Source organism: Alosa pseudoharengus, unplaced genomic scaffold, assembly GCF_046254945.1.
Source record: "Alosa pseudoharengus isolate Yale_2024_CS ecotype anadromous, Long Island Sound unplaced genomic scaffold, YU_APseudo_1.1 YU_APseudo_1.1_scf_10, whole genome shotgun sequence".
Classification (NCBI taxonomy): domain Eukaryota; kingdom Metazoa; phylum Chordata; class Actinopteri; order Clupeiformes; family Clupeidae; genus Alosa; species Alosa pseudoharengus.
This window is the reverse complement of record NW_027468565.1, coordinates 17,375,550-17,403,143: the sequence shown is the minus strand read 5'-3', so window position 1 is coordinate 17,403,143 and position 27,594 is coordinate 17,375,550. Positions and strand designations below refer to the sequence as shown.

At 43.6% G+C, this 27,594-nt stretch overlaps 2 protein-coding genes across 2 annotated transcripts; one reads left to right on the top strand and one right to left on the bottom strand.

Annotated features, from left to right (window-relative positions):
• Positions 1 to 578: 578 nt before the first annotated feature.
• Positions 579 to 10,295, bottom strand: rassf9 (Ras association domain family member 9). The gene is made up of 2 exons (XM_076266119.1): positions 10,086 to 10,295; positions 579 to 3,558 (listed from the first exon to the last, which is right to left on the bottom strand). Exons 1-2 carry the CDS (start codon positions 10,130 to 10,132, stop codon positions 2,190 to 2,192), a joined length of 1,416 nt encoding a protein of 471 aa, XP_076122234.1. The 5' UTR covers positions 10,133 to 10,295; the 3' UTR covers positions 579 to 2,189.
• Positions 10,296 to 11,744: 1,449 nt separating this feature from the next.
• nts (neurotensin) lies at positions 11,745 to 15,562 on the top strand. The gene is made up of 4 exons (XM_076300834.1): positions 11,745 to 11,783; positions 12,509 to 12,589; positions 14,343 to 14,558; positions 15,185 to 15,562. Exons 1-4 carry the CDS (start codon positions 11,745 to 11,747, stop codon positions 15,332 to 15,334), a joined length of 486 nt encoding a protein of 161 aa, XP_076156949.1. The 3' UTR covers positions 15,335 to 15,562.
• Positions 15,563 to 27,594: the final 12,032 nt, after the last annotated feature.

Genomic DNA, 27,594 nt, shown 5'->3' with positions numbered 1-27,594 from the left:
AATTGCCAACATAACATCACATTAAAATGTGTATTAACTAATAATAAATTGGTTGTATTTCTTTTATAAGACATTGTGTTGTTCTTCTCTTACAGTTAGCAACAAAATTATTCATACCCCTGTCAAATATTGATTTAATGTTTCTCTGGACTAATATGTTTGAGCTGTGATGGCAAATAAAGATGTTTCCATTGATTATTTAAAAAGGGTAGGAATAATTTTGGATACATTTTTAAAAAGATGAAAAAGCTTCTTTTTCTGATTCCATGTTTCTACCACATTGTCTTACAACCTTTTGGCATGTGGAAGTGTCATTTTCAGTCAGAACAAACTGTATTGGTCAAGAGGAAACATTAAATCAATATTTGCCAGGGGTATGAATAATTTTGTTCTTAACTGTATCTCATATTGCATTTGAGTTTGGGGACTGTGCCAGTATTCCTATTACGTCCTACAGTATGTCCTCACTTTAGCCTTCAAGTTTTTACAACTATTTTTCATACTCTACACATAAATTCACAGACATGATTCCACAACACTGCAATGCCAGTATACCCAATAATAGAAACACAGAGAAATGCAGTAATGGAACGTTTATTGTCAAAATATTGAATAGGAGAACAATATCCAATTTACCTGAACACCCATACTTGGATCCCTAGGAGCAGTGAGTAGCCTTTTCTTTAACCACACGAATGATGTGCATGAATGTGTTGATTGCTCTGTGTGAAATGCAGCATAGTGTGGGAGGCCAGACTCTGGCTTTCAGTTCGCTTGATGCATTTCTCATTTTTAAATATATACGATTTGAAACCAATACACTATGTTACACATATATAATGAAATTCATACATGGGTGGTATGTTATTATTGAGGACTTGTCAAAGGTTTTTGAATGTCTGACATACAGCTCAGCTATAGTTTATGCCAAATGTATTCACCAAAATCATTGTAGAGAAATATAAGAATATATTTATGAATTATTAAAATAGAATTTTACACCATCTTTGTAAGCAAACCATTGTACACATAACATGATTTTAATTTGTTGTGCAATGTATGATCTAAATCTGTAGTCATACGAAAATGTTTTAATATAAAACAATGTCAAATTGGAGAACATAAACAGTATACTTCACACTTCTTTCAGAACTCTAAACACTTTTGTATATTTTACACCATTATCTTTTAACAGGGAAATATCTGCAAAGCACACACTTTAGAATAAACATATTATGAATTAATAATTAGCATTTTGGCAACATAAAACAGAGTTTACATAAATGTTCCATTTTTAACTTTATAAATATAAATAGAGCTTCCATTAAATGTTTATGTTAGCGAAGGGGAAATACCGGTCAAAAGCTTTTTAGAGAACTGTTTAAGGAATGCAAAAGTTGTCATATTAGCACAAAAGACATACACTGATGCTGTTACATGCCATGCACATTTGCTTTGTATTTTATGGCACAATATATAGAGGTTGAACATCCTGGTGAATTTCTGACATCCTATGTCAGTAACAAGAAGCCTCACACCATACCATAGAAGCCTCACACCACACCATAGTTATGGATATGCCAATTGAGTTCTACTGATTTTAGGGAAGGGACATGCACACAGTACACAGAGCTGCACTCAGCAGTTTAAGCTCATATACAGTAGTTTCTGGTTCTTTCAGTAGTTGTTCCAAGTTGCCTCTTAAAACAAATCTGAAAGCAAAATATTTGCTTTCCAAAACCAGTTACCTCGCTGATTGCGGTGAAACTGCACAAACTGAAAGAATGCTTAGGACAACAGCACCCAGTCATTAAGATTACCCTATCACCCACTTTGTCTGCTTGGCTAACACTCAAGTGCTTTTTCCATTCTAGAGAAAGAAAACCTACACAGCATTCCTGCATTCAATACAATGACCTAGAGACAAGTGGCAGTGTTTGGCAGTGGTAGCACACTAATAGCTGCATACCTCTGTCTGACTACAGCAGGCTATATCATGAGATTTTTATTCCCCTTCACTTTCATTTACTTCCGGTATGAGTGCACAAATGTACTGTACATATACGGTACATCAAAAAACAGTTGAGACATAAAAACAGTTGAGACATATGACCAATGAAGTGTATTGCTCCATGTCAATCTGCATCTCTGTTATTGAGTTCACACGTGCTGATTTTTTTCTGTGCCGTTTAGACATCCGTGTCCAGGGGTGGCCGGCGGTTCACCGTGGGCGAGAGGGAGTCCTGACTGTGCGTGGAGCTGATGCCTGTGTCTGAGTCTGTATCTACGGTGTCCTGCCTGATCTTATCCTCTCCCAGTCCCTGCTGCTGCGCCACGCTGCACTTGCCCTGGCTCTTTAGGGGAGAGGGGCCCGGCTGCGGAGAGCCTTCCCCCAGCTGCAGTGCGCTCAGCTGGGCTGCGAGGACCTGGCACTCCTGGCTCTTGGAGAGCAGCGTGCTGTCGTGACACTGCAGCTCCCTGTCCAGATCCTGCGTCTGGGAGTAGAGCGAGAGTCCGGCCCGCATGCTGCGCTCCAGGTCGGCGCGGATGCTCTCCAGCTCCGGCGAGTCCAGGCCGAGATCGAGAAGCGCCGCTGCCGTCGCCCCTGCTGTCGCCCCTGCTGTCGCCCCCAGTGTCTCCTCGTCCTCAGACGGCCACTGGCCGCTGCGGAGCTCGGCGTCGATGTCCCGGGAGAGCTCCAGGATGAGCTCCTGGTGCCGGCGCAGCTGCTCCTCCAGCTGCTCCACGCTGCCATTGGTGGGCGGGTAGTCCTGCAGGCGCTCCTCGCACAGCGATTGGCCCTCACAGCTGTCTGTCAGGCTAAGGCGGGGCGAGTCGCTCAAGGCACCTGCCCCCCCCTCTGCTGCCCCCTCCCCTGCCGTCGCTCTGTCCAGCCTGGAGAGCCTTTCGGCCAGCTCGATCTGCAGGTCCAGCTCGCGCATGCGCTGCAGCTGCTGCCGGATGGTTTGGTCCTGCGAGATGATGAGCTGCACCATGCCGTCAATCTCCCCTGACCCCTCCTGCTTGACCGGCGTCGTGGCTGGCGACGACGTTGCCGACTCGCTCTCGCGGCGGATCCGCTCCAGCTTGCGGAAAGCCTTCTTCACCAGCCGCTTCTGCCGCTCGGCCGGCAGGGTCTTGGCGTACTGGGCAGGGCACTGCTCCCAGCGCCGGGCCCTCCCCCCGGCGGCCGCCGCCGCCGCCGAGCGCGACCTGGACGACCTCTTCCCGGCTTTGGCCGGCGGCGCGCACTCGCTGGTCTTGACCAGCACAAACTGGACGGAGGGCTTCTCGTCGCCCCAGGCATTCCAGAGACGCAGGATGCGGGTGAGTGGCGGCAGCGCCCGCTCAAAGCCCTTCCAGCGCTCCACCAGGCAGAACTCCTTGGGCTCGCCGTGCAGCTGCCGCCGGCTCTCCGGGAGGCTCCCGTGGTCGTCCAAGAGCGCCTGGACCATGTCGGCGCACGTAGTGTGTTTGGTGACTCCACACACCACCTTCTCCTCCTGGCACACACATACCTGGATCTCCTTGCCTGGGGACTCTTCCGCCTCCTTTGATCTGGTGAAAAGAAACCACCAAACACTTGCTTAGTGACTACTGTGGTTATGCAGGATTCTACAAGGTTGTTGCCTCTTTAACAAAGATGTCTGATCCTTAGTTAAAGTACCGTTAATGTGAATGCCTCAGTGAATAATGTTTCATGATAATTGGACATACATTTTACATCATTAGCCATCTGTGCCTTTATATTCCCAGGAGTGTGTTTCATATCACCAAGCTCAGCACAGCCTGTGCATCAGCATGTAACAATTACACATATCCCCATAAGCCTTTCTCTTTAGACATGGCACATTACTCTGTCCTGTCAAACAGGCTTTGAAAAAGTGCCTCAGATGATTGTTCTATTTAGGAAAAAAACAAAAAAGACACCCCTACAGATTCTGAGTAGCACATCAATTAGGCCCTCTATTATATGATCATTCATCATGGTCATACAATTTCTCATTTACTGATTTATTAAACGTGCTCACAGTGATTCCACAATCTGTCTCTTTAACCTCTCTGCCAGGATCAAATGACAGATCCTTTTTAAATATGTTCACATTTTAAGGACTATTTCCCAACAGGATGAATATAATTGGCTGAGCTAAATTAGTCACCTATTGATAAAAGGTTACTCATAATAAGCTTGAGCAAAGTCTATGATGTTATGAACCAAAAGTGATAGCAATGAATGAAAATGGAGTTTATGTTAAATGAGGGCCTAAAGCTAAATTCTTCAGGTTTTTTTGGTCTCTTAAAGCAAAAGGGATAGTCTCTCAACATGGATACGCAGCATATCCAATACACACACACACATACACACACACACTTTTTCATTTCCGCACTTCCATTAATCACTGGTACAAAAGAGGACCATGGTGAACACATAACATCATCGGTATGTGTATCAGCGTCTCATAGCCCTGTGCTGAGTGAGCATGGTGAGGCCGGTTGGGCTATAAGTCACTGCTGCATGTCTGACCAAGGTCATTGAGAATAAGCTCAGGAGACGTAGCAGGCTGCTGCCCCTTCGTCTGGAGGGCGGAATGCACCCTAGGGCAGCACCACACACCAACACAGCAGCACCTTGCCAAGTTACACTGTTTGGTTGGGCTGGATAGTGTTTACGCGTCGTCTGATACTGCTGTATTTTGGCTTGCACGGGCCAAAGGAGCACAAACTGGCCTTTGTGTGAGCCCTTGATGAGAGCCCTCTCAGGAATGTGATACGTATGCAACAATGCGAGCGGCAGGTTAATGGTTAGGGGACCCTGAGAGCGGTATTGAGCAAAAGTAAACAGCAGAGGAATGCAGGTGGCAAACACAGTCGCACCGCCTGCATTTACGCACAGCGACCATGACCACTTTCAGCCAACCACGGCAGAGAACCACAGCTGTCTCTTGGGGCCTCAAGCAACATTTATCTTTGTGTGTGTGTGTGTGTGTGTGTGTGTGCGTGTGTGTGTGTGTCTTATGTATGTGTTTATGTGTGTGATGCTGAATGGCAAAAGAAGCTCACATACTTACAATCAAACTCAGTTACTGTCTCCCTGTTTACATGAAAATGTTAGCACCTCTCACATTCCTCCATAAACGCTGCATGCACTTGACTGCTGTATGCTTTTGACACGTTTTATTATATCCCTCCCTGAGCAGCCATGCCTCAAGCTGTCTAACCTGCAAGAGAGCGCTGCGTGTGATGTCATTCCCAAAAGCTCAGTGAATGGGCGCACGTCCCCCCAGGCGACGGCCAGACACATATATTTAGGGATAACTGGGAGATCACCTCATAGCTTGAGAACCAGAGCTGTAAGCCTCACCAGGCTGTCTGCGTGCAGGCTGAACTACACAAAGGCGGATCAGTTCGCTGCAGGGCGACCGAGAGGCCCTCTCTCTCTCTCTCTCTCTCTCTCTCTCTCTCTCTCTCTCTCTCTCTCTCCGGCGTCTCTCTCATTACGTCTCGCGCCGTGTCATCGCCGTTAAGTCTTCTTCACACCGTCGGCCCCTTCAGAGGGCCGAGATGAATGAGGTCACGACAGCCGCGTTCTCGCTCTCCAACCACGCGGGAACATGCATGGTCACGCACGCCCATTACACAAGCGCAGGGATTTGCTCACATTCAGCCATAGGTTTTGACACTCGCAAACACGCAAGCTGATAAATATAGTGCTCCACAAAAGTACACCCACACACCCACATGCACACATAAGGTAGTAGTGCACTCCAAAGGAAACCAACAGAGAGCACGGGGAAGCACCTGTGTTTGTGTTCTGTCACAATCACTGGTCACTGGCTACGTCCTGCTCCAAACTTCCTGCTCCCAAATTAGTCTTATTGTGACCGTATGGAAAATGAAATTCCATCTTCACAGTCATATTGCCACAGAGGCAGTTCTGTAATGGAAGCACAAACACGACTGCCGTATCATTGTACACCTGTGTTTTTACTGTGTGTACTGATCTTTATTCCACTACTCCCAGCTATGATAACAGTGTTTGTAATTACACCGGTCAGTTTTAACCTGCACAATATGATTATACACCAGAGCATAATTCTGGTGTGTATTTGTGTGTGTGTGTGTGTGTGTGTGTGTGTGTGTGTGTGTGTGTGTGTTTGCTGTACAAATCAGAGTACAGAAATGTTGCAAAACTCTGAGGAGTGCAGTGAGTCTGAACAGGATTGCTGTTGGATGCCAGTGACCAGAGGGGGACCACAATGGAGGGCCTGACCCAAGATAAGCCCGGATGGAGCACAGGTCATATCCTCCCCTCCACTCCTTAACACAACACACACCAGCAAGCAAGCACAAAGACTTATGGGGAGGCATATTCATTTCACCTTATTTGACATATGACCAATAAGTCATTAACGATCTCTCTACTATTTAATTAGCTAGAATGGCATGCTAATTAAATGTACAGTCAAAGATGATGATGGACTGGGGAATATTGCCCTTGTCATTCCCATAAGCCACCAGAGGTTCATCACAGACATCGCCTGTAGTGATACCCAATAAATCTGTAGCTATTGATTTGGCAGGACAAGGAGAGTGTTTGTCACAATGGAGGACAGCAACTATTTGTGTGTCTTCATTCGTGTGTGTGTGTGTTTGTGTGTGTGTGTGTGCGTGTGTGTGTGTGTGTATGTTTGTTAGTGTGTTTGTATTTGTGTGCGTGTGTTTGGCCTAAGACTGCAGAATCCTAAATGTGAGGCACTGAACTCCAGGTGAACTTGGAAAAGAGTTGGGGAGAGGCAATGTACTGTAAGAACCCAAGCTGAAGGAGCTGTAAGCACTAATGAGTCCGGCTCAGGCAATAAAGCACAGCAGCCTTGGCCAACAGTCCACAGTCTGATCTACATCCACACCAACACACAGCCACTCGACCGGCTCACAGGTGACTCCAACTGACCCCCCCTCCTTTACCTCACAGACCACAGTGGGAGTGGACCCTCTTTGTGCTGTTTATCATACTTTCACTGAAAGGCCTTGTGCAAGGCAGAACACTCTACCAAACACAGTCACCTGCATGTGATTTCAACATGTCGTTACACGTGGGAGACCTGACATGTTCACACTCTATGCGTCACTTCGGATAGCTGTGTTTGCCTACCCAAAGAGACCCTGAGAGCTCATGACAACATTTGGGAGAGAAAAGACTGTATCAATTATGTTATGTTCACCTTTTATGAGTATTTATAGTCTGTAGAGACCCTGACTATCTACATAGCCATATGTAATGAGAGCTCCCCTCTGTAATCATGTATGCATGCACTAATGCTGTACAATATACAAGTGTCTGCAAGAGTATTAGATATGGATGATTTAGCACATAGCCTAGTTGATGCTTGTTCCTTTTCCGAGAAGTATTAAAAGACTTAAAACTGGTATTGTGTAAACATCTCTTATGATTAAATGAGAGATTGAATTTACATGACAGATAAAAAGGAAAGTATATAAAAAAATATAAAAAAACTTGTTTGTGCCTAATTCCTGCTTAAACAGCTTGGGTCCCAGTGGAATACCAAAGGCAGTGACATCAACACCACAAAAAAGGGATTTCCTGACTCTTATCTGGGGAGGATGCAGGATTTTGATGAGAAAAACATAACATTTTTTCAAGAGGCCCGTTATCTCTTGGGAAACTGCCGTGATAGGCATCTTCATAAAGACAAAACACACACTCTTTCCCCCCACTCCCATAGCTGCAGCTCTCTAATGAGCTGACACAGGGGTGGTGTTCAAACACTCATCCAATTGGAATGATTTTGATGATAAAGTCATCACCATCAATGGTTCTCAATGATAATTGCTTGAGACAACACTAATATTCAAAATGTAAACTGTTCTTGAAACCAAATCCAGTTTTATCAAGGAAAAAGGAATTATTTTGATAATGCTAATTGATTATTTTTAACCGAACAAGATAGTTCTGTTAGCTTTTGCTAAACTCTTACATTTAATCCTCTCTATTTGTATGATACACACATAATCATGTTTACTGTCAAATCCATGTATTGTTAAAAACATTTCTTGCTGATAATAGTCTCAGTGGGTATGTTGTATCTTAATGATAATCAGAACTTCATGGCCAGACGTATCTTTGAACTGTACCACTCTAGCACTGTGCAGCGGACAATCCCTTCTGTGGTCAGGATGAAGGCACACGTTCCAACAGAGAGCACACTGCAGTGCTTATTATCACTAAATTATCACTTACTAAAATGTCCATCATCAGAAGATAAATGGATTCTTATTGCAGATGAGCAGATTCCACAGCTTCAATTAACCTGAGACTGTCTGACACAGTGAGCAGCGAACTGTGATCTTATTCATAAACCACAAGCAGTTGTTAGGGAACCTTTAATGTGGGCCAGTCATGGAGTCAGCTGGCTGTCTTTTCCACTGACACCACACTTTTCCAGACAATATCATGTCCAGCACCGTGCTGCTTAAACAAGCTACGGCAATTAACTTGTTTGAAATCACAGATATTAATTAGCCCCCTCAGTGGGTATGGTAGATCACATAGGGAAAGCTGTGCATATAGTTCAAAAGCATACCAGTAGATATGATAAAACAAACCTGAGCAAGTATGAGACTGTTTTCCAAAAACATATCTGAGAGCAAAGAGGGTTCAGTATAAACTGCCTCTGATATGCCTTTAGATCCCGGCACGATAATTACAGTTGGCTTCGGCAGCAAAAGGCAATTATGTTGCAACTTGAAAACAAACACAATTTCCCAAGCTATGAAGACCATTTGCAGTTATCAAAGGTGTGGAGATGGGGGCGTTCAGAAACTTCAAATATTGATGTCCACTGAGACAGCATAATCTCATTTTGTATCCTAAAAACAGTAAAAGCTGAAACTTCAAATATTGATGTCCACTGAGACAGCATAATCTCATTTTGTATCCTAAAAACAGCAAAAGCTGAATGGGATGACATGACATGAACATGACTGACTGACATAACAACATACATCCCGAGCGCTTACTTGGCAGATGCTCTCTGAATTTATCAACACTGATTTAATTATAGGCCATCCATCATTTATGACTCCCAAACACATTCAAATATTCAGACTAACACTGAAGCAAGTACATCTCTGACACCCTCAATAACCCCAATGGCTCTTGTGGGGCCATGAAACATCAAAAAGCTGAATTCAGCCAGGCATACAGGGTACTCCGACTGCACCGTATTTGTGAGTTCCATCTTAAAATAAATCAGCCAGTAATTACAGGCTTTGTGCTATACAAAACAAGCAGGTCAGCTTTCATTAGAAAGAAAATACTAAATGTGCTTTTGGCATACAGGGATATATGATCCTTGGTCTAATGTTTCACAGGGGTAACAATTTACTTCATCTTGACAATTAACAACCCCCAAAAGCTAAACTTCAGCCTTGAACAACAACTTAGGCTATTCAATATACCTTCAAGAAAAGGACCACTGACACGAGTCTGGTTATGAGTGATGCATTTGTGATTTTTATAGGCTGCAGTGAATCTACTTATTTTTGTCCCCTGAAGAATGGACACACACACACACACACACACAAACCACAAACAAGCATACAAACTCACCCACATGCATGCAAATGCTGTAATTATATTAACTACATGCAGATAGCCTTCCTTTACACTACATAGAACCAGTAACGTGATACTCAGCTACCATAACCACCAGCTTTAACTTAAGTAAGTAGACAAGAATACAAGAAGGCGTTGCTGCTTCTATGTTTAAACTAAAGTATACTTCTCAAAACAATACTGAAATAAAACAAAAATGCTCCATCTATTTCCAAATCATTAGTTTATATTGGCTGAGGAGATAAAGAGTTATTCTATCCATCTGGATGAACTCTTCCAAAACACACTGTTAAAAAACGAAGACAACACATCTGCTAAATATTGCCTAAAGAATCACATTCGCTTAAAAAGGGTAAATGTTAAAAGTTGACATTATGTCAAACTACGTTTTCATAGCCTATACAAACTTGACAAAAACATGGCACCAAAAGACGATGAAGTTGGCTACCTGTTTTTCAATCGCGCTTTTAAAAAATTCCTTCCAAACGGAGCCATTGCAAAACTCTGCTGTCGAGGTCCAAGGAAATTAAGTTTGTTGCATGGCGTAAAATCTGCAGTGACCTTAACTTCACGCGGGGTTACGATGAGCAACTGAGAAAAAGTTGAAGAACTCCTGAACTTCGAGTGATTAGGTTGTTGAAGCGCACTTTTCGGGAGGGCCGTCCCACATGAGGGTGGCGATGTCAGCGAAGGACAGAATGACTTACATCGAGTTGGTGCTGAGGACTGCCTGTTATCTGCCAGTTAATTTTGGGTGTTAGACTGTCATGTTGAAATCATACCTGAACAGACATTTTAAACGTCGTAGCTATCTAAAGTCCATTTTTGTCTCGTTTTACGACGATAACATCATATTGCTAACACATGTGTTACCACAAGTTACCATGTTGTTGCAAACTATATGCATAGCAAGTTTTACGTTTGTCTTCTCTCCACTTAATTATGAAATTCGCGTTTGATCGCAGTAATTCTGTTGCCAACCAATGAGTACATGTCTTCACTCAAACAAATGTAAGGTTAACATGGTACCTATGCTTGGAGTCGTTGTGGGCTGACTGAGGTGCCATTATTCATCTGGTCCATCTCTTTCTCCACTTGACATGCAGAAGCTGCTCACGAGCGACGTCCAGCGGGCGTGCCAGTGCACCACGCTGTGGAAGGAAATGTGGCTCTCCCGTCCCTGAAGGTGTCAGATGTGACTAATTCAGTCCACATTCACAACATCATTGTTTCATAATTTATTGTAAGTGAAAATGCTTATAGTAACTTTTCCCCTCTGGATTCTGTAATAATGGTATGAGATGACTTTGTCTTGAAGTTGCCACTGGCAATTGAATTGTTTGAAATAGCCTTGCAAATTCATTCATGAATTTATAAATACACAGGTACCATGCAACAAACACATGCTTAGTGTCCTTTTTGTCTCTCATCACTATATTCTGAAATTTCTTCCAACATTTTTAGGTTTCATGATGATAGATCTGCCCTAGCCAGTAGTTACACACCTTGCGGATTCTTATAATTTCAGACAACTTGGTTTCACCATAACCTTCCAACACTTTTATCACACCCCTATACACACACACACACACTTGGACAGAGAGAGAGAGAGAGTCAAGAAACATCAGAAAAGAAGAAGTAAAAAAAGAAGTAAAAAAACTGCAAGCGGCTGTGTTGATGAAAGTTATTAAAGTTTTGACGTCACTGCAACGCAGTGATGATGTCTGATGTCACAATGACACAGCAGAGGGCATGGAGAGCAAAGGAGAGAGAGAAAGATGGAGATGAGGTGAAATGGAGGGAGAGAGAGAGAGTTAGGGAGGGGAGGGATGAGGAGTGGTGTAGCCCCCAGAGATTCTGTAGGCTCTTATATACTGGGTGGAATGGAACCCTGAGCACTGCTCTCCACACCTGCACTGGCAGAGAAGACCAGGGACGCCACTGGATAGGACTCACAAGGACAACAAACACCCTCAGCGGCTCTCTCCTCTCTCTTTTTGTCTCTCTTTATCTCAACCTGTCTCTCCCTCACCGGCTTTTGCTGACCTCTAAACCTATGGACTTGGGCCCAGCCTAGTTGTTTGAGAATTGTTGGATGGTCACCAAGATGCGGATGCAGATAGTCTTTGCTGTTCTCCTGGTGTTCGTGAGTGATGCCTTGGGTTCAGGTAAGCACAGCCATCATTAAGATGGATTTAATGAAGATGTGAGATGAGAGCAGCAGAACTCATGTCAGCTCCCTGTGCAAGTTCAACTTGGAACTCTAGCATTAGCCCAGCTTATAAGGAAACAATATAACAGCATTATATTATATATATTATATTTTATATAATATTTAGATGTATTTTCATCTTTCAAAAGTGTAATCACATTTTCTGTCTACCAAAATGAAAAATGATTGTGACTAATTGAAATAAGTAGAAGATTTTTGAAGCCAAAAATATGTCTCAGAGGTTAGCTTAGAGGGTAAAATTTCACAGATATAACTTCCACTGTAATTATGAAATAGACCGTGCGATTAACAACAAACCTTTTACAGCACCTGATCAGAAACTACGTGTTGTGAACTGACAGCGTTGCAGACAGCAAACAATCAGTGTAGTTTTAAAGCGTCACGCGCGCTTGTGGATTACGCCACAACTTTGCGCTTTGAGCATCAAATAAAACTTTACAGAATGTGTATTTGTGTACTGTTTTAAAATCGCTGTGGTGACATTTTACATTAATCGTTCTCCAGATATCACTTGACATACACTGACATGACACGGAAAACTGCTTCATGCAACTTGGCACAACAAATCTTTGATTATTGTATTTGTGGAAACGCTCTCGTTCTCTTGTTTTCCGTGTTTGGGCATCTTTGAAAATGAGGTCTTCTGTATTTTAACAGATGTTGACCAGGAGAAGCGAACGATAGAAGAGGAGTTATTGAGCAATCTCATTACTTCAAAGGTACTGTGATCTATTTTTGCACCACTATGCTGCCGTGTAGGGTGCAGAGAACAAAGGCGGCAATGGCAGTCCGAGCGCTGCGTTGAGCGCTTTTTTGAACACCGAATATAGATTTGCTCTTTGGATACATTGTATGATCCCTTGCTCACTGCAGATGTTGTATAAAACACTAGGAATGTTTCTTTGAATGTCATTAATAGAGAATAGGTGGCTGTCAACTGCCAATATATTTTCTTATCCAGGTTTAATTGGATCACTAAATTTCAAACATGATTTATTGTATAAATATTAAACATAATTAACGTGAATAATGAAACATCCTATTAAAGCACACCTGATTTCATCCTCTGGCAGTGACAGAATAAAGGGAATCAGAGAGTGGAGTTAACTTCACATTACTTAAGATTTTATTACCAGAGCAAATGTGTTTAAGATGACAGTCTATGTTCTGCCTTTTTACTTCCACACTTACATTATGATAAATGACCAGAGTTCAAGGCATGTCACAGACCCACCAGCAAGACCAGTAAGAAGAGATTTATAATTCTGACCACTCACATACCTCATATCTTAATAATTCTGCAGGAACATGATACTTTGATATTACACAGACATGCACTAGCCAAAGAATAAACTGGCAAACTGATAGCTATATTAAGAACAATGCCCTCAAAACAATGCTTTGGCCTGAAGGACAGTAATTGCCTTGGACATTTTAACAAATTCTGAGCTAATGAGTTGTGGGACTGTGGGAAGTGGCACTTGCTGTGTATGTTTGAAAGCACTCTCTCGTTCATTTGCAATTCATTATTTATCCACTATTTACTCTGGCTGCTGGAACGTCAGCTGGCAGCTCCGATGAAACAAATGGCTCTTGACACTGGCACCAGCCATGGGCAGCTTTTTGGCGAGAGCTGGTGAAAACCGAGCGCTGGGCCGCCTCAATGCGCAGGCTCATCCCCACTCTCCCCCGGCGCCGTGGACAAAGACCAAAGTCATCATGAGCTCCATTACGCCAGATAACAGCAGCAGGAGTGGTGGGAATAAGAACTTCACCCATGTCCCTTCCCAACCCTCACCAGAGAACAGACCCCAAACAGCGCCGTGCTCTACCGCAGAGCCGAGGCTGATTAATCAGGGCTGGGGACAGACACTTGTAATGGTGCGATGTAAAATGTTATGCTCTTTGCTCCTTTACGCACCATTAAATTGGCTGGAGGGAAATGTTAGGAGCTGTGCAGTAATTAGGCATGGGGGGGGGCACAGTCCTTTTAAATGCCAGAGGTGCAACCGAGCAGCCCAGCTCCTGTCACCGATTGTCTCCAGGGAGCCTTTTGATTGGCTCCGCAGGACGATTTACACCGTGGCATTTCCCTGTCGATGGTTCCTTCTGTCTGTTCACTCTCCGACTGAGTATTTCCTCGTCAAAGATCAAGCCATTCGTCACTCTCAGCAACTCACAGCCACTTGATTGAGGGCTGAGGGAAAGCTGGTGTCTCTTGAGATCTTGAAAAAAGCCCATATGTTCCTTTGGAGGAAAAGAGAGGTGGAGAGTCTGAAAGAGTAGTTTCCGTGCTCTGTGTTCAGCTATTAAGGGGGAGGAGAGGACATTACATTTAGATCATGTTAACTAGGACATCCTAAATACTTAAATATCACATATGGTAGTTTATCACATCAGTAAGGCTGGTAGTCTGCTGTTTTTCTCTGGTCTGTGAGGTCTGACTGAGCTCTCTCCCTATCTTCTCTGCAGTTGAAGCAAAGCAAACACAGCGCCACCTTGTGGCGGCTGACGCTACTGAAAGTTTGTGCTGTGCTGGACAGTCTGGATGAGACGTGGCAGCCGGAGAGTGAGATCCCAGCCGAGGAGGAGGACGAGGACTACAGGTTCCGCCTACCACCTGTCAGCCAATCAGTGGATGAGCTTTACAACCTCCGCAACCTCTGTAGAGTACTGCAGCCCAGAGAGGTGAGAGGTTACACACAAATATGCATGTGCACACACATGCGTCCCCTCACACACACACACACACACAGTCCCTTTTGCACAGGGTGCTTGGTATAACTATTTACAGTATCCACTGCACATGCAAGAGACCAAGCAGATGCATATATGATCAAAAGAGAGCAGTTACAGTACAGTATGTATAAAACAATTGTATATATAACTGTGTGTAACTATTTTCTTGCTTGTAAAACACACACACACACACACACACACACACACACACACACATACACATACACATAGATTTAAGTGCCAGCCCTAACATAACACTTCTGTAAGACCTGTCTCTATGCACGGCAGACTAGATGTTATGCTTGCACACCATTTTCTGGCTTATTTATCATTTATCATTTTGATGCATGGGTCTCTGGAACACAGCCGTCAGGGACACTGACACATGGCTAATTGGAGCTCGGGGCTGGGCACGGAGCAGAGCCAGATATCTGTTGTGAACCTCACAGTTAATCATACTCACCTGCCCCCCCCACCCCCCTCACACACACTCACATAATACACATTGAGTATATCCATAGCAGTGGGCCTCTGAGGATAAGCAATGTTTACAGACGGCCATGTTTCTGTCCCAGGTCCAAGATGTGGAGGACTACCTGGACCTGGACCAAAGCAGCGACAACCCGCTGAAGAGGAAATCCCCTTACATCCTGAAGAGACAAGTGCACACCAGCAAGCAGGCACGGAGGCCTTACATCCTCAAGCGAAGCAGCCTACTTTACTGACACCAACACACACACACACTCTCTCTCACACACAGACACACACACACACACACACACACACACACACACACACACACACACACACACACACACACACACACACACACACACACACACACTTTCATGCAAAAGAAGAGACATTTTACATTCTGTGAATATGTACCTGTGCTTAATGTGCTAACATCGGCAACAGCTTTTTCGTTTCCTCATCCGGTTTGGTCTGTGTGTTTCATCCCTTAAGGCCTTTTAATGTGTTCTAAGATGAAAATGTCATTCATCTCATTCTCATATCAGGCTATGTACATAAACAATAAAATCTATAAGGCAAGAATAATATGTATGTATCAATATGAATATATTTGTCCATTGTATGTATATTTATTTTTCTGGTAATGTAATTAAAGACACATTTCAAATATTGTAGACCTTCCAAATTTGTTATTGAAATGACACTGATTCATTCACAAAGATTGCTGTGGAATATTAACATTAAAAAATATTCCTCAAATACATGATCCTTGATGACTTTGGCCTATTCAGTGAACAAAGAGGATGAAGTGTGTAAGTGTAACTAAGGCAAAACTGAATGGATGTCTGACTGAAGTAAGACTGAAACAAGCTGCTTTAAGAGAGGTAAGCCAACTAGCAACTTACATTTCCATCAGGTGAGGCAGTTAGCATCAGCTATGAGAGGTACAAGATAGATCCATGCCACTTCATCAGAGGACAAAAGTAAAAAGTGTCTCCAAATAAAACAGAATGAGACAAAATATGTTCACCTCGGGTTATGGTGGGTTATGGTGGTCATGTGTTGGGTTATGGTGGGTTGTGGTGGGTTATGGTGGATTATGGTGGGTTTCGGTGGGTTGTGGTAGTCATGTGTTGCATGTAGTTTCACAGGGAGCCACTAGAGTGGGCCACAGGAACAGCACAATTCTCTCAGTGACGATGCAATACTGGATGCAGTGCCTTTCTGTGGACACACAATCATATGCGCTTCACAAATCTACACATAAGTGCATGACTACATTTGAACGACTGGACATGACAGCTGTTGATATTTTTTTTTTTTTTGATAGTCTTTATTGTTATTGCCACTTTTTACAAATATACAACGAGATTGAAAGTGCTGTCAACTCATAAGGTATGCATAAGAACAATAAACCGTTTTTAAAAAATACACATATATAAGAATATAAAAAGAATATAAACATATATTGCACTGGTTATGAACAGGAATGGTTCTGTACAGATTTCACTGGTAAAAAACATACTCCACAGTAGAATTTGCACAATGGGTTAGGGGCCAAGAACAGACTATTTAAAATTTGAAGAATTAAGGGCCATGATTAACCTGACTCTCGCCAGATGAATTTCGTTCCGCCTAGCTTCACTCACATCCATCTGGGACCTCTTCCGTTGAGAGTGATTTCTGCACCAGATTTTATGGTAGAGCCAATCAGGATGCAGGGCGGGAGTTTCATAGATGTGACATAGCGTAGAAGCGACTGTGAGACTGTTATCAGCGTCACGGGTTGGCTTCGATGTGAGTGGTTGAAGTAGCACGTCAATAGATGACGGACAAGTGGCTTATCCAATCATATGCAAGCATTTTTTGATTAGGCCCAGCCTTCTGAAGCAACACTTTAATGGATTAATCCCAGATGGATGAGTGGAGCTAGGCGGAACGAAATTCATCTGGCGAGAGTCAGGTTAGGCCATGATTGCCTTCGGATAGAAACTATTTTTTAAATGGTTAGTCCTGGTTTTCATTATTCTGTATCTCCTGCCTGATGGCAAGAGCTGAAAGTGACAATGACCTGGGTGTAAAGGGTTCTTTGAAATGTCCATTGCCTTCTTGCGGCATCTGGAAGTGTAGATCTCTTCCAGCGTGGGGAGGGGGCAGCCTATGGTCTTCTCTGCTGCCTGGTGTCCCTGTGAAGCGCCTTCCTTTCTGAGGATGTGCAGCTACCGTACCAAACACACAGTCCGTACGTGAGCACACTCTCTATGGAGCAGTGATAGAAGGTGAGAAGCAGATTCTGGGGTAGACCGCTCTTCCTGAGAATTCTCAGAAAGTACAGTCTCTGTGGGCAGTTGAGTCTTTGCCTCCCAACAGCGTGTTCATATATGAACAAAAGAATCCCCTTCAGAGGAAATCAAACAGTTTGCATAACTAAAGAGTGTGCACAAATATATGCTGTCTCATATACTATCTCACAGAAGTTCGATAAACATAATTAGCTGGATACATCACATGCCTATGATGTGATGTATTAGTATTAGTATTAAACATTCTGTAATTACGTAATTATGGTAATAGAGATAAATCCTGCAGGTGAAATTATCTTTGTTATGATGCAGTTACCTTATCACGCCTTACACTGGATACATCTCATCAGGCCCAGAGACCTCACCACCAGAGTGCAGCATTGGCTCACAACTCACCAGAGAGGACCCAACCAAGAGGTGAGGAGCTGCTTTTGTGTGTGTGTGCGTGTGCGTGTGCGTGTGTGCGTGTGTGTGTGCGTGTGTGTGTGTGTGTGTGTGTGTGTGTGTGTGTGTGTGTGTGTATGTATGTGTGTGTATGTGTGTGTGTGTGTGTGTATGTGCGTGTGCGTTTGCCTGTGCGTTTGCGTGTGTGTGTGTGTGTGTCTGTGTGTGTGTGTGTGTGTGTGTGTGTGTGCGTGTGTGTGAAAACCCCTCTGAGGTGCTGAGGAACACTCACATCTATACACCTGCTTAATCTCCTTCCATGGCACACTGGCTCGTACCTCTGACAGGTTGACTCTGCTGTGAGATAGAAGTGCAGCTAATGCAGAGGGCAGTTTCCCTTACACAGGTGAACAGGACCGGATGGTGAAATGCGTAAAGGCATTATGCATCAAAGTTGTGTTGATATGATGGCATCCGTTTATGCCAGACGGGTATGTAAATCCAAAGAGAGTGGTGAGCTTATGGAATAAAACGAGAGAAGGCTTAGTTTGAATGTGTGATGCTGTGGAAAAGCTTAAAACATGTTTTTATTATAAAGAGATTAGACATAATTACTGAATTTGTTAATAGAAGCTTGAATAAATCTTAATGATAAAATGTTTGGGGGCCTGAGTCAAATGGCTGTTTCCATTCAATGGGTAAACAATTGTAATTAGCAAAGAGTTTATTAAGTGTTTCACAAATCCCACATTATTCATTTATCGTTTTCATTGTTTATTGTTTTATTTTTTTATACATAGTTTTCCAATATTCAGCACAAACCGAAATCCTGCCTAGCCTTTCTAATATACATGGATTCCAAATCCCAGTGTGTCTTTCACATCAGACTTATAAATAACACACATCCATTGAAATGGGGACAGCATTACCCAAACAGCACTTGAATGTTGGCTGTCAAAACATAAACAACAAATTCAGATGTCATGAATGAAAGGAAAGTGGAAAGGATTCATGACTTGAAAGCTTAATGGATTTTTACAACCCCAAATCAGAAAAAGTTGGGACGTTGTGTAAAATACAGATAAAAACAGAATGTGATAATATACAAATTTCATAAACCCATATTTAGGTGCAACATCAAATGTTGAAAATGAAAATGTTGACTATTTTAGGGCATTTTAGCATCTGGATTCTTCCTCTATGGGGACATAATCTTTAAATAAGTCATTGCCTGGATGGTAGTATATGTTGCTCTAAACCCACATCATTCAGAATTAAATAATTGTGCCTGGCCAGATGTGCAATATGCCAATGCTGTAGGCACTAATGCACCTCTACACAGTCATAGATGCTGGGTTTTGAACTCAACACTATTGGATACGTTGGATAGGCCATGCTTTTCACAATCAATGGCAAATGTTGATTGATCTCAACACAGGACCTTTTTCCACTTTACGTCTATTCAGTCTATTTAGCTCAGGCCCAGATAAGACGGTGGAACTTCTGTATCACCTCTAAATACAACTTATTATTTTGCATTAAACACTAGCATGAATTGAGTATCAAGCTGTGCTCAGACAATGGTTATCAGAGGTTTACCTGAGCCCATACAATGATTTTCATTACAGAAACAGGTTTGGTTTTTAATCCTGTGCCATCTGAGTTCCAAAGGACCACGGCCATATTGTGTTTCAGCTCTGTCCCTTGTTTGCAAGGATTTTCTAGATTCTCTGAATATTTTGATAATATAATGTACTGTAGATGATGAACTCCCTGAGAACTGATGTTTACACAGTGTGATGAATACCCATACATCTTTACTTCTAAGAGACTCTGCCTTTCTGGGATGCTCTTTTTCATACCCAATCATGTTGCCAGTTACTCTAATTAGTTGTAAAATATTCCACCTTTTGTTTTCTTTATCATCACACAACTTTTCCAGCATTTTGTTGGCCCCATCCCAACTTTTTTTTAAACGTTTTGCTGGTATCAAATTCAAAATGAACATATTTTCCATGAAATAATCATTTCTCATTTTCAACATTTTATATGTTGTATATGTAATTTTTGCAGCTAAATATGAGTTTACGTGATTTGGCGATTATCACATATGTTTTTATTTGCATTTTATACAACAACCCAACGTTTTCTGATTTGGGGTAGTATATTGGGCCCATAACACATAATACATATATCCATGCTGGAAAACATATCCAATAAAACAGTCTGTGAGAAATAGCTTGCTTGCTGGTTGATGCAAAGCTTCTGTCGCCTTCATCTATAGTTGCGTTGATAGCGAGATGTATAATTAATTTGTCCTCCCTCTCTCAGGCCTATAAGCGGCTTCGATTGGGTTCAAATTGGAATGGTGTTTGAATGCCGTTATGCAGTGACAGTGGAGCCTCACCGCAGGGCACCCGAGTATCTCCGTCCTGCCGCTAAATGAAAACCATCGGCTCCATCTGCATGGGGCAGCGCGTTTCGCTCACGCCAGTCAGATGAGGATAATTGCTTGTGAAGGACTGAGATTACTTCCTTTTGTGTGAAATTTGCTCGTGTGAATTGGCGGATTGGTCTAACAAGCATGACCTTGTTCGGTGGTGGTGGAGTAAACAATTAGGCTTCGCCGGTGCATACGGCCAGTGTTTCTGAGGGGGAGTGGGGGCTGGAGGGGGTTCAGGGAGGCAGGCCGTCAGCGAGGATGAGGTGTAGCAACTGCGCGCTGCCGCTATCTCTTATCTCCTCCATCTCACTGGCTCCCACACAGACACCTTCTCCCTGACAGACTGGAATTAGACAGAGGGAGAAATAGAGAGGGGGAGAGAGAGAGATACAGAGGGAAATAGAGATACACAGAGAGAGAGATAGAGAGATAGAGAGAGAGAGATACAGAGGGAAAGAGAGATACAGAGAGAGAGAGAGAGATAGATAGATAGAGAGAGAGAGAGAGAGAGAGAGAGAGAGAGAGAGAGAGAGAGAGAGAGAGAGAGAGAGAGAGAGAGAAAGAGAGCAAGAGAGAGAAAAATGCCTCCCAGTTGTGATAGACCATTCAAACATACCTGGAGATAGGAACATTTATTTAACAAACATAGCCGCCAGTGGTATGACATTCAGATGGAGCTTTTTTTTTTTACAATTAGGCCTAGAAGGTGTGTGCTAGATAGAGTGAGAATATGACAAATAAATCAGGTGGTGAGATTACATAAATAAATAAACAAATGACACAAACATCCGACAGGGAATAGGCTCTGCGGCTCTCTCTTTCTCACCAGCAAAATTCCTGACAGTTGTCAGGCCCTTTATGCCTGCCAGACAGCCTATACATTTACACTTCATTATGGCATCAAAACACACACCACCATGGCAGTTACACACCCAAAACAACAGCAGGGACACCCAGCGCCCACCGATGTGTCAGCACCACGCCGCAGATGTGGGGAGATGCCATTTCAGCAGAGTTGCAGCTGTGTTGTAGAGTGCTGATATTACCCCAACCCCACACCCACCCCCACACCCCATCTCCTCTCCCTAGTGCTCCCTGGAGGAGAGAGAGGGGGGAAATGCTGATATTCTCAGACAGCAAACCACCCTCTGCACACACAAATGCACACATACAGTATGCACACCCACAGAAATGCATGCACGCACAAGCAGAAACACAGAGACACTGAAATGCACACACATGCATGTACAGAAACATACACACACACACACACACACACACACACACACACACACACACACACACACACACACACACACAGATTGCCACTTGCAAGTCGGGAGGAGAAGATAGTGATAATTGTTGTAAGGGAAGGGAGGCAGGAGATGAGGAATGACTTAAGTGAGCTGATTGTGTCTCTATGCCTTCCGTAATTGAAATGAGACACACACACCACACACACACACACACACACACACACACACATACAAGCCACTCATGTCAACACACACATGTAGAGGCCCTGTGCAGTTATTGCATGTCCTTCAGCCAGAGTGAAGAACTGGAAGATGGCAGACGGCCTTTGTTCTTTCTAGTGATCTGTTCACTCTCTCTCCCTCTCTCCTCCCCCTCTTCCGTCTGCCCTCTTTGCGGTCAGGCGTTTTTCAAAGAAGCACTGAGGGAAATTAGTTATCTTTGCTCTCCAAGCAGGGAAACCCTGGCATTAATCTTTAATTAAGGGCGTTACAATGGAGAGGGACGCCACTGCAATCGGTTGAGAGAGAGAGAGAGAGAGAGAGAAAGAGAGAGAGAGAGAGAGAGGGAGAAAAAAGCGAAAGAGAGTGAGAGCGTGAGCTAGAGTACAGATATGACAACTGGGAGGAAGCTTGTCAGCGAAGCGGATGGGGCAAGAATAGCGCATTAGCCAGAGCTCATCGGGGCCCTAATCACAGAGCCGGCACCAGCGATCCAGCCGAGCGCAGGAGGATATCTGGGCTTTAAGCCGATGGAGTCCATGCCAAGCCAGCGATGCATACGCACACTCAAGACAGCATCTCTCCTCACCATTGAAAACCTATGCAGCACAGTGAACCATTAGGAAAACACATTAAGTGGAGTGGCTTATGCCAGGGAAGCCATTCGATTCAAATCTGTTTTCATCTAGACAGCGCTGTTAAACCGGTAGCATCGTGCCAAGGCATTTTTACAAAGCCAAGGGTTTTACAGGGCCCAAATCTCAAGAAACGCAGATGACAGTGAAAAGATTCTTTCAGGACGAACCGATGATCAGAACTCTAGAGGAGAGACCCATCTGACTGGCTGAGCCAGGAAAGGTCTGGAGAGAAAGAGAAGGGAGGACAGGAAGAGAATGTACAGAATATCTGAAAAAACACTGCAGTCAGAGATGTCATAAAACACACAATATCCAAGGCGGGAGTTTTAAATTCAAAACTGTCAACAGTGTTTGCCCTTACACAAATGTAAACATGGCATCAATTAGCAAAATTGGTAAAATAAATAGATGCCAATAAAGCTAAATATCTCTTTGCCTGTGGCTCACCTTTGCATAAGTTTAGTTTGTTGTTTAGTTTGTCACACTTTTTTTCCTGTGTGTGAATAGTGATTAGTAGTACATCAGGCAGAAACAGTGTCAGATTACTTTTTTTATTTGGGATTTGAATTTTTATGAGCCAGAGAACCCAAGGGTGTTTTTGTAGCTGTTCAGTTATTCAGTGATAAAGAAAACAACCTGTGAATTTGAACTACTGTGCTCACCTTTCAAGGCAGAGTTTCAGACTGTTGGTTGCATGCTTGTGTATTTAAAACTACATAATGTATTTTCAACTTACAAAATGCTGCATTAATGCACTTCATTTCATTCAAATAAAAAGAAGAAAAATAAAAATAAAAAAATACAGAGGGCATGACACATGATAAATGTATGACTATACAGTATACACTACACTGTACTGTCATGGCTACTTGAAGTGTTTGTGAAATAAGGCAGCTCTCTTGTTTGGTAATCACAGAAAATTTTCCACATGCTCAGACGCAGGCGTCAAGTAATTAGCTGACAGCTTGTTGAATGCCCACATTTCCAAGTCGATCTGGCACAAAAACATGTTCCGTTGTTCCTCCAGAAGGCAGAAAACATGAAGACAAGGTCCCAGTGTGTGCCTACGGATTTGGCTGTTTAGACAAAAACAGAAAAGGCCAAAAACAACACACAACGACAATGACTTACCATTTGTTTAAATGTGGTTTGACACAGCGTGATGTTTTCACACTTGCGGCATTTGATGTTTCTCCCTCCTTCCCTGCCCCCGCTGTTCCGCCCAGTCGTGCTGCGAGCGGACAGACAGAGTCTGTCAGAAAACAGGCATGTATGAGTGTGTGTGTGTGTGTGTGTGTGTGTGTGTGTGTGTGTGTGTGTGTGTGTGTGTGTGTGTGTGTGTGTGTGTGTGTGTGTGTGTGTGTGTGTGTGTGTGCTCCACTGAGGCACATGCCATCAGAATGTAGTTAATGCTCATGAAATGTTAATTGTGTGGAGCCCGAGAGGCAGAGAGAGTGCGGAAGCCCTGCGATGCGTTCCGGAGGGAAAGGGGGGTTAGAAAGCGAGAGACAGGGAAAAGGAGAGCGACAGAGGGAGGCTTAAATGGGACTAATTAAGATGGAGGCAGCTCCAGCTCCTCTGCCTCTGGCGGAGCCACTGACAGCTACACCCAGGATGCAGATGTAGATCCATAGCTCAGCCATCCTCCGTGATGAAGGGAGATTAGGACACCATCACCAGAGAGCCACTGGTCACAGGAAGAACCTGACAGTGGTACACAGACTCACACACGCACACACACACACACACAACCACACACACACAGACACACACACACACATACTGTACAACCACACACATACACACAACCTCACACACACACAGCCCCCCCCCCACACACACACACAACCACACACACATACCCCTGCTGGTGGCTGTAAAGCAAGGCGTAATTATGTAGTTGGGTGTTGTGTGATACTGCAGAGGTGCTGGTTTGGGTGCCATTGTTTTGTTGTTGTTTATGAGCAACGGTGCCGGTGGCCCAGCTCTGTGTGTGTGAGGTGAGGGGGAACTCACAGGCTCTTTGAGGGTTCTTTGCATTCCTCATGTGTCTCCCTGTGGCACCATTACCAGGCGCACCTCTCTTCCCACGCCGCCCATGGCATGGCACTACGAGACACAGATCACAGCCCTGTCACCACTACCTGCCGACCCCTCCGCCCTCCCCCCACACACTAGCACACACGCGCACAGGCAGGCGAGTCTAATCACAGTGGGGCCTCACGTCAGTTCCCGACTGACAGTTAAGACAGTCGCCAGCTTATTACAAGTAATTCATCACCTCCATCCTCCTCCTCGCCTATAGTAGCTCCCCGAGAGAGACGCTTTTACAGCCTTTTGTTTACCCATCAATCTGTTCGTTCACTACTTCTCACTCAACAACCTAAACGCACCCCCACCCCCACCCGACCTGTATCTACAACCACAAAAGCTCCCCTTTTGTATTGTGTTCAAGATTCACAGTGTTTTGTAAAACGTCTTGACTAGCACAAGGATGGGGTCACGGAAAAAATGCTGTGCGGATTTGCCGGTGACATTTGGTGACACTAATGAATGGGCACCACGGATAACCCAAAGGGGATCGGTGCGTCTCTCCTCTCCTTCCCTGAGGTCGACTTTCTGGGTTGAGGCTCCCGGTGACAGCAGCCTCGGCGCTGCTGCTTTTTTGTTCTCCAACAGAGCTCCCGAGAGTTCACAGTTGCATCAGCTTGACAACGCCCGAGGAGCAGTCGTACACAATGAACGTTCTCATTTCCCCTGTTCTATTCTGTTCTGTTTTATTCTGTTGTGTTCTGTACCGCTCACACTCAGCCAGCTCTCTTCTGAGCCCCGCCTGTCTCCTGCTCTTTAATCTTCTCCATGTCTCTGCCCCGGGCGCACACACAGGGCACACATGGCACAGCAGAGGTCCAGACCAATAACCTCCCAAGCTAACCAATATCCAGTCAGCTCATTTTTTTGTCTGGACTTGTTCCGTTGTGGAGCAACTATGCCCGAACCAGAGCTGTTTGAACCAATCAAATTGGGCCTGTACGATGATGGACAGATGAGCAACAGTGTCTCGTCTATCACGTCATCTGAGCCCACTTTGGTTGATTTTGTTTGCAACAAAAATGCTGTGGCTAGAAGCTAGACACATGGCTTCTAAGACCCCATATGGAAAAATTATTTCCATGTGATTTGGCCTTTCATTTACACAAAAACAGAGGTTATATCACTGAAAACGATTATTTCTGAAAACTTTGGTCAAAGTGGATATGTGGGAAAACTCCAGTTTCACTTTCATCAAGGGAAAAAAGCGTGTTTGCATGTGACATATTGTTCCCTCCTTTGATTGAAATCTCTGACAGGCCACCTGTTTACTCGAGGGGTTTGCGACACCCGTCCCCAGCTGAATAGCATGTGGTAGCATCGGTGTGAACAGAATTATTTTTAAAAACGAAGGAGGGGAAATATTTGCTATGTGTTTCTTAGATTTTGCTATCGAGTGTCATACAAGATATTGACTTTTTGAATAACTTTTTAAAAAAGACCAGAAAACAATGTTAAAGGAACCATATCTAAGAAATGTATTTCAATTAATCATAAAATGGCCCTGATATGTCACTAGACATTAAGAAATCATGTTCACTTATATCACTGACAACAGTAGTCCGGCCAGGATATTGTCATTTAAAAAGTGAAGTTGCAGCCCTTAACTGATGTTGATGTTGTCATGTTGTGTTTTGGCCTGATGCGCCACCCTCCACCTATCTATTAATCACAAAGTCAGTAGTGACCCTGCAAGGCGAAACCAGTCGTTTTGGTGAAATTTACAAAATTAAGTTATTGTACTCACACGAACGGCCATAAGCTTTCCAACGATAGTGATGGTATTGCAAAATTTATAGCTAATGTATAGCTTTACTGTAGCATGACTTTGAAACGGATGACTGACTATGCAGTTTCAACCATAGTGTAGTGAACTGAGCCTAGCTGGTTCATGACTGAACTCCCATAATGCAGTGCAGTGTATGTGTGTGTGTGTAATGTTGATGTTGGTTTTAGTATGAGTAATTGCGTTTACCTTGTCATGTATGTGTTAGCTGGTGTAGTCTTTCTTTATGTTGTACCTCATGTGTTTACCCCGTGTATTGTATGTGACTACCCTGTTTGTGTATCGTGCTTGTTTATTTGACCTCCTTTGTGTTGCCTGTGTAATGACGTTCGTGTTTTGGTGCGTAACCAATAAAACCATTCTGAGACAACTTTGCAAGATTGTTACAATAGTTTCAACTGTGCAAAGAGCTGTCCGTATCTTTTACTGTCTTTGGCAATGAGTCTTTTTCTGCCCCCTAGTTAATACCTGTCATAAGGTGTCACTATAGAATATAATTAATGTATTTCGGGGGAAGTAAGCAGAGAGGAAGTTCTGTGTACACAGATTGTGTATACTGTAGCCTAGCCTGCATTTAAAATGCGCTAGCTAGAAAACGTCTCCTGGTCCCTAAAATGACGCCAGGATATTTCTAAAAGTTTGTGCTTTTGACCGTTCGTGCCCTGAAAGGCAAGTCTTTCACATTCATATTCGGTTACATCTGCCAAGAACAATATAGAGCTGATACATTGAGTAAAGAGTAATGAGTAGCTTAATGAGTAAATTAGCTCTACCCTAGGCCTACCGTAAAACCTTATAGCAGCGTGGACAAAGGGAATGACTGCTGATGTGTTGAATCTTCACCTAAATAAAGTAAGGGTTTAACAGTCAAAACGTATGTTTATCCGTGAAATTTGTTCACAATATGAAAGTGTAGACCAGGGGTCTCAAACACCCGGCCCGCGGGCCAAATCCGGCCCGCGTCCGGCCCAATTCCAGCCCGCGACGTATGTCAAAATAATAATATAATTCGGCCCTTGAGGCTATTTTTAATTGCGACAAACAACGATACTGATTAAAATAGACGATAGATACAATTTCAGTCCAATGAGATGCAGCTTTATTCTCTGCGATCATGCATGTTTAAACGATGTCGTGGAACAAATATAAGTTCGCCGACCTTGCGACTCGAACGCCTTCAGCTGCGACGTGTGCCGATGTACAAGACAGTTAATATCGGGGTAAGTTACAGCTGACAATAATGACGGATCTTTACTTAATGCTATTGAGTCTATTAGATATGGATCTACAACGATTAAGTTAATCTACTCTACTCGAGATGAAGCCGTTAGGCTACTGTGCTCTGCTCTAGCCTATAGAACTGGAATGTCATATCAACAATATGGCTGCGG

Bases quoted from the DNA above. Each gene is read 5' to 3' on its own strand.
- nts (XM_076300834.1), top strand. From the start codon at position 11,745: ATGCGGATGCAGATAGTCTTTGCTGTTCTCCTGGTGTTC. The intron at 12,590-14,342 runs GTACTGTGATCT...TCTTCTCTGCAG, and splicing joins GCAATCTCATTACTTCAAAG to TTGAAGCAAAGCAAACACAG. The intron at 14,559-15,184 runs GTGAGAGGTTAC...TTTCTGTCCCAG, and splicing joins GAGTACTGCAGCCCAGAGAG to GTCCAAGATGTGGAGGACTA.
- rassf9 (XM_076266119.1), bottom strand. From the start codon at position 10,132: ATGGCTCCGTTTGGAAGGAATTTTTTAAAAGCGCGATTGAAAAACAG. The intron at 3,559-10,085 runs GTAGCCAACTTC...TCTTTTCACCAG, and splicing joins AAAGCGCGATTGAAAAACAG to ATCAAAGGAGGCGGAAGAGT.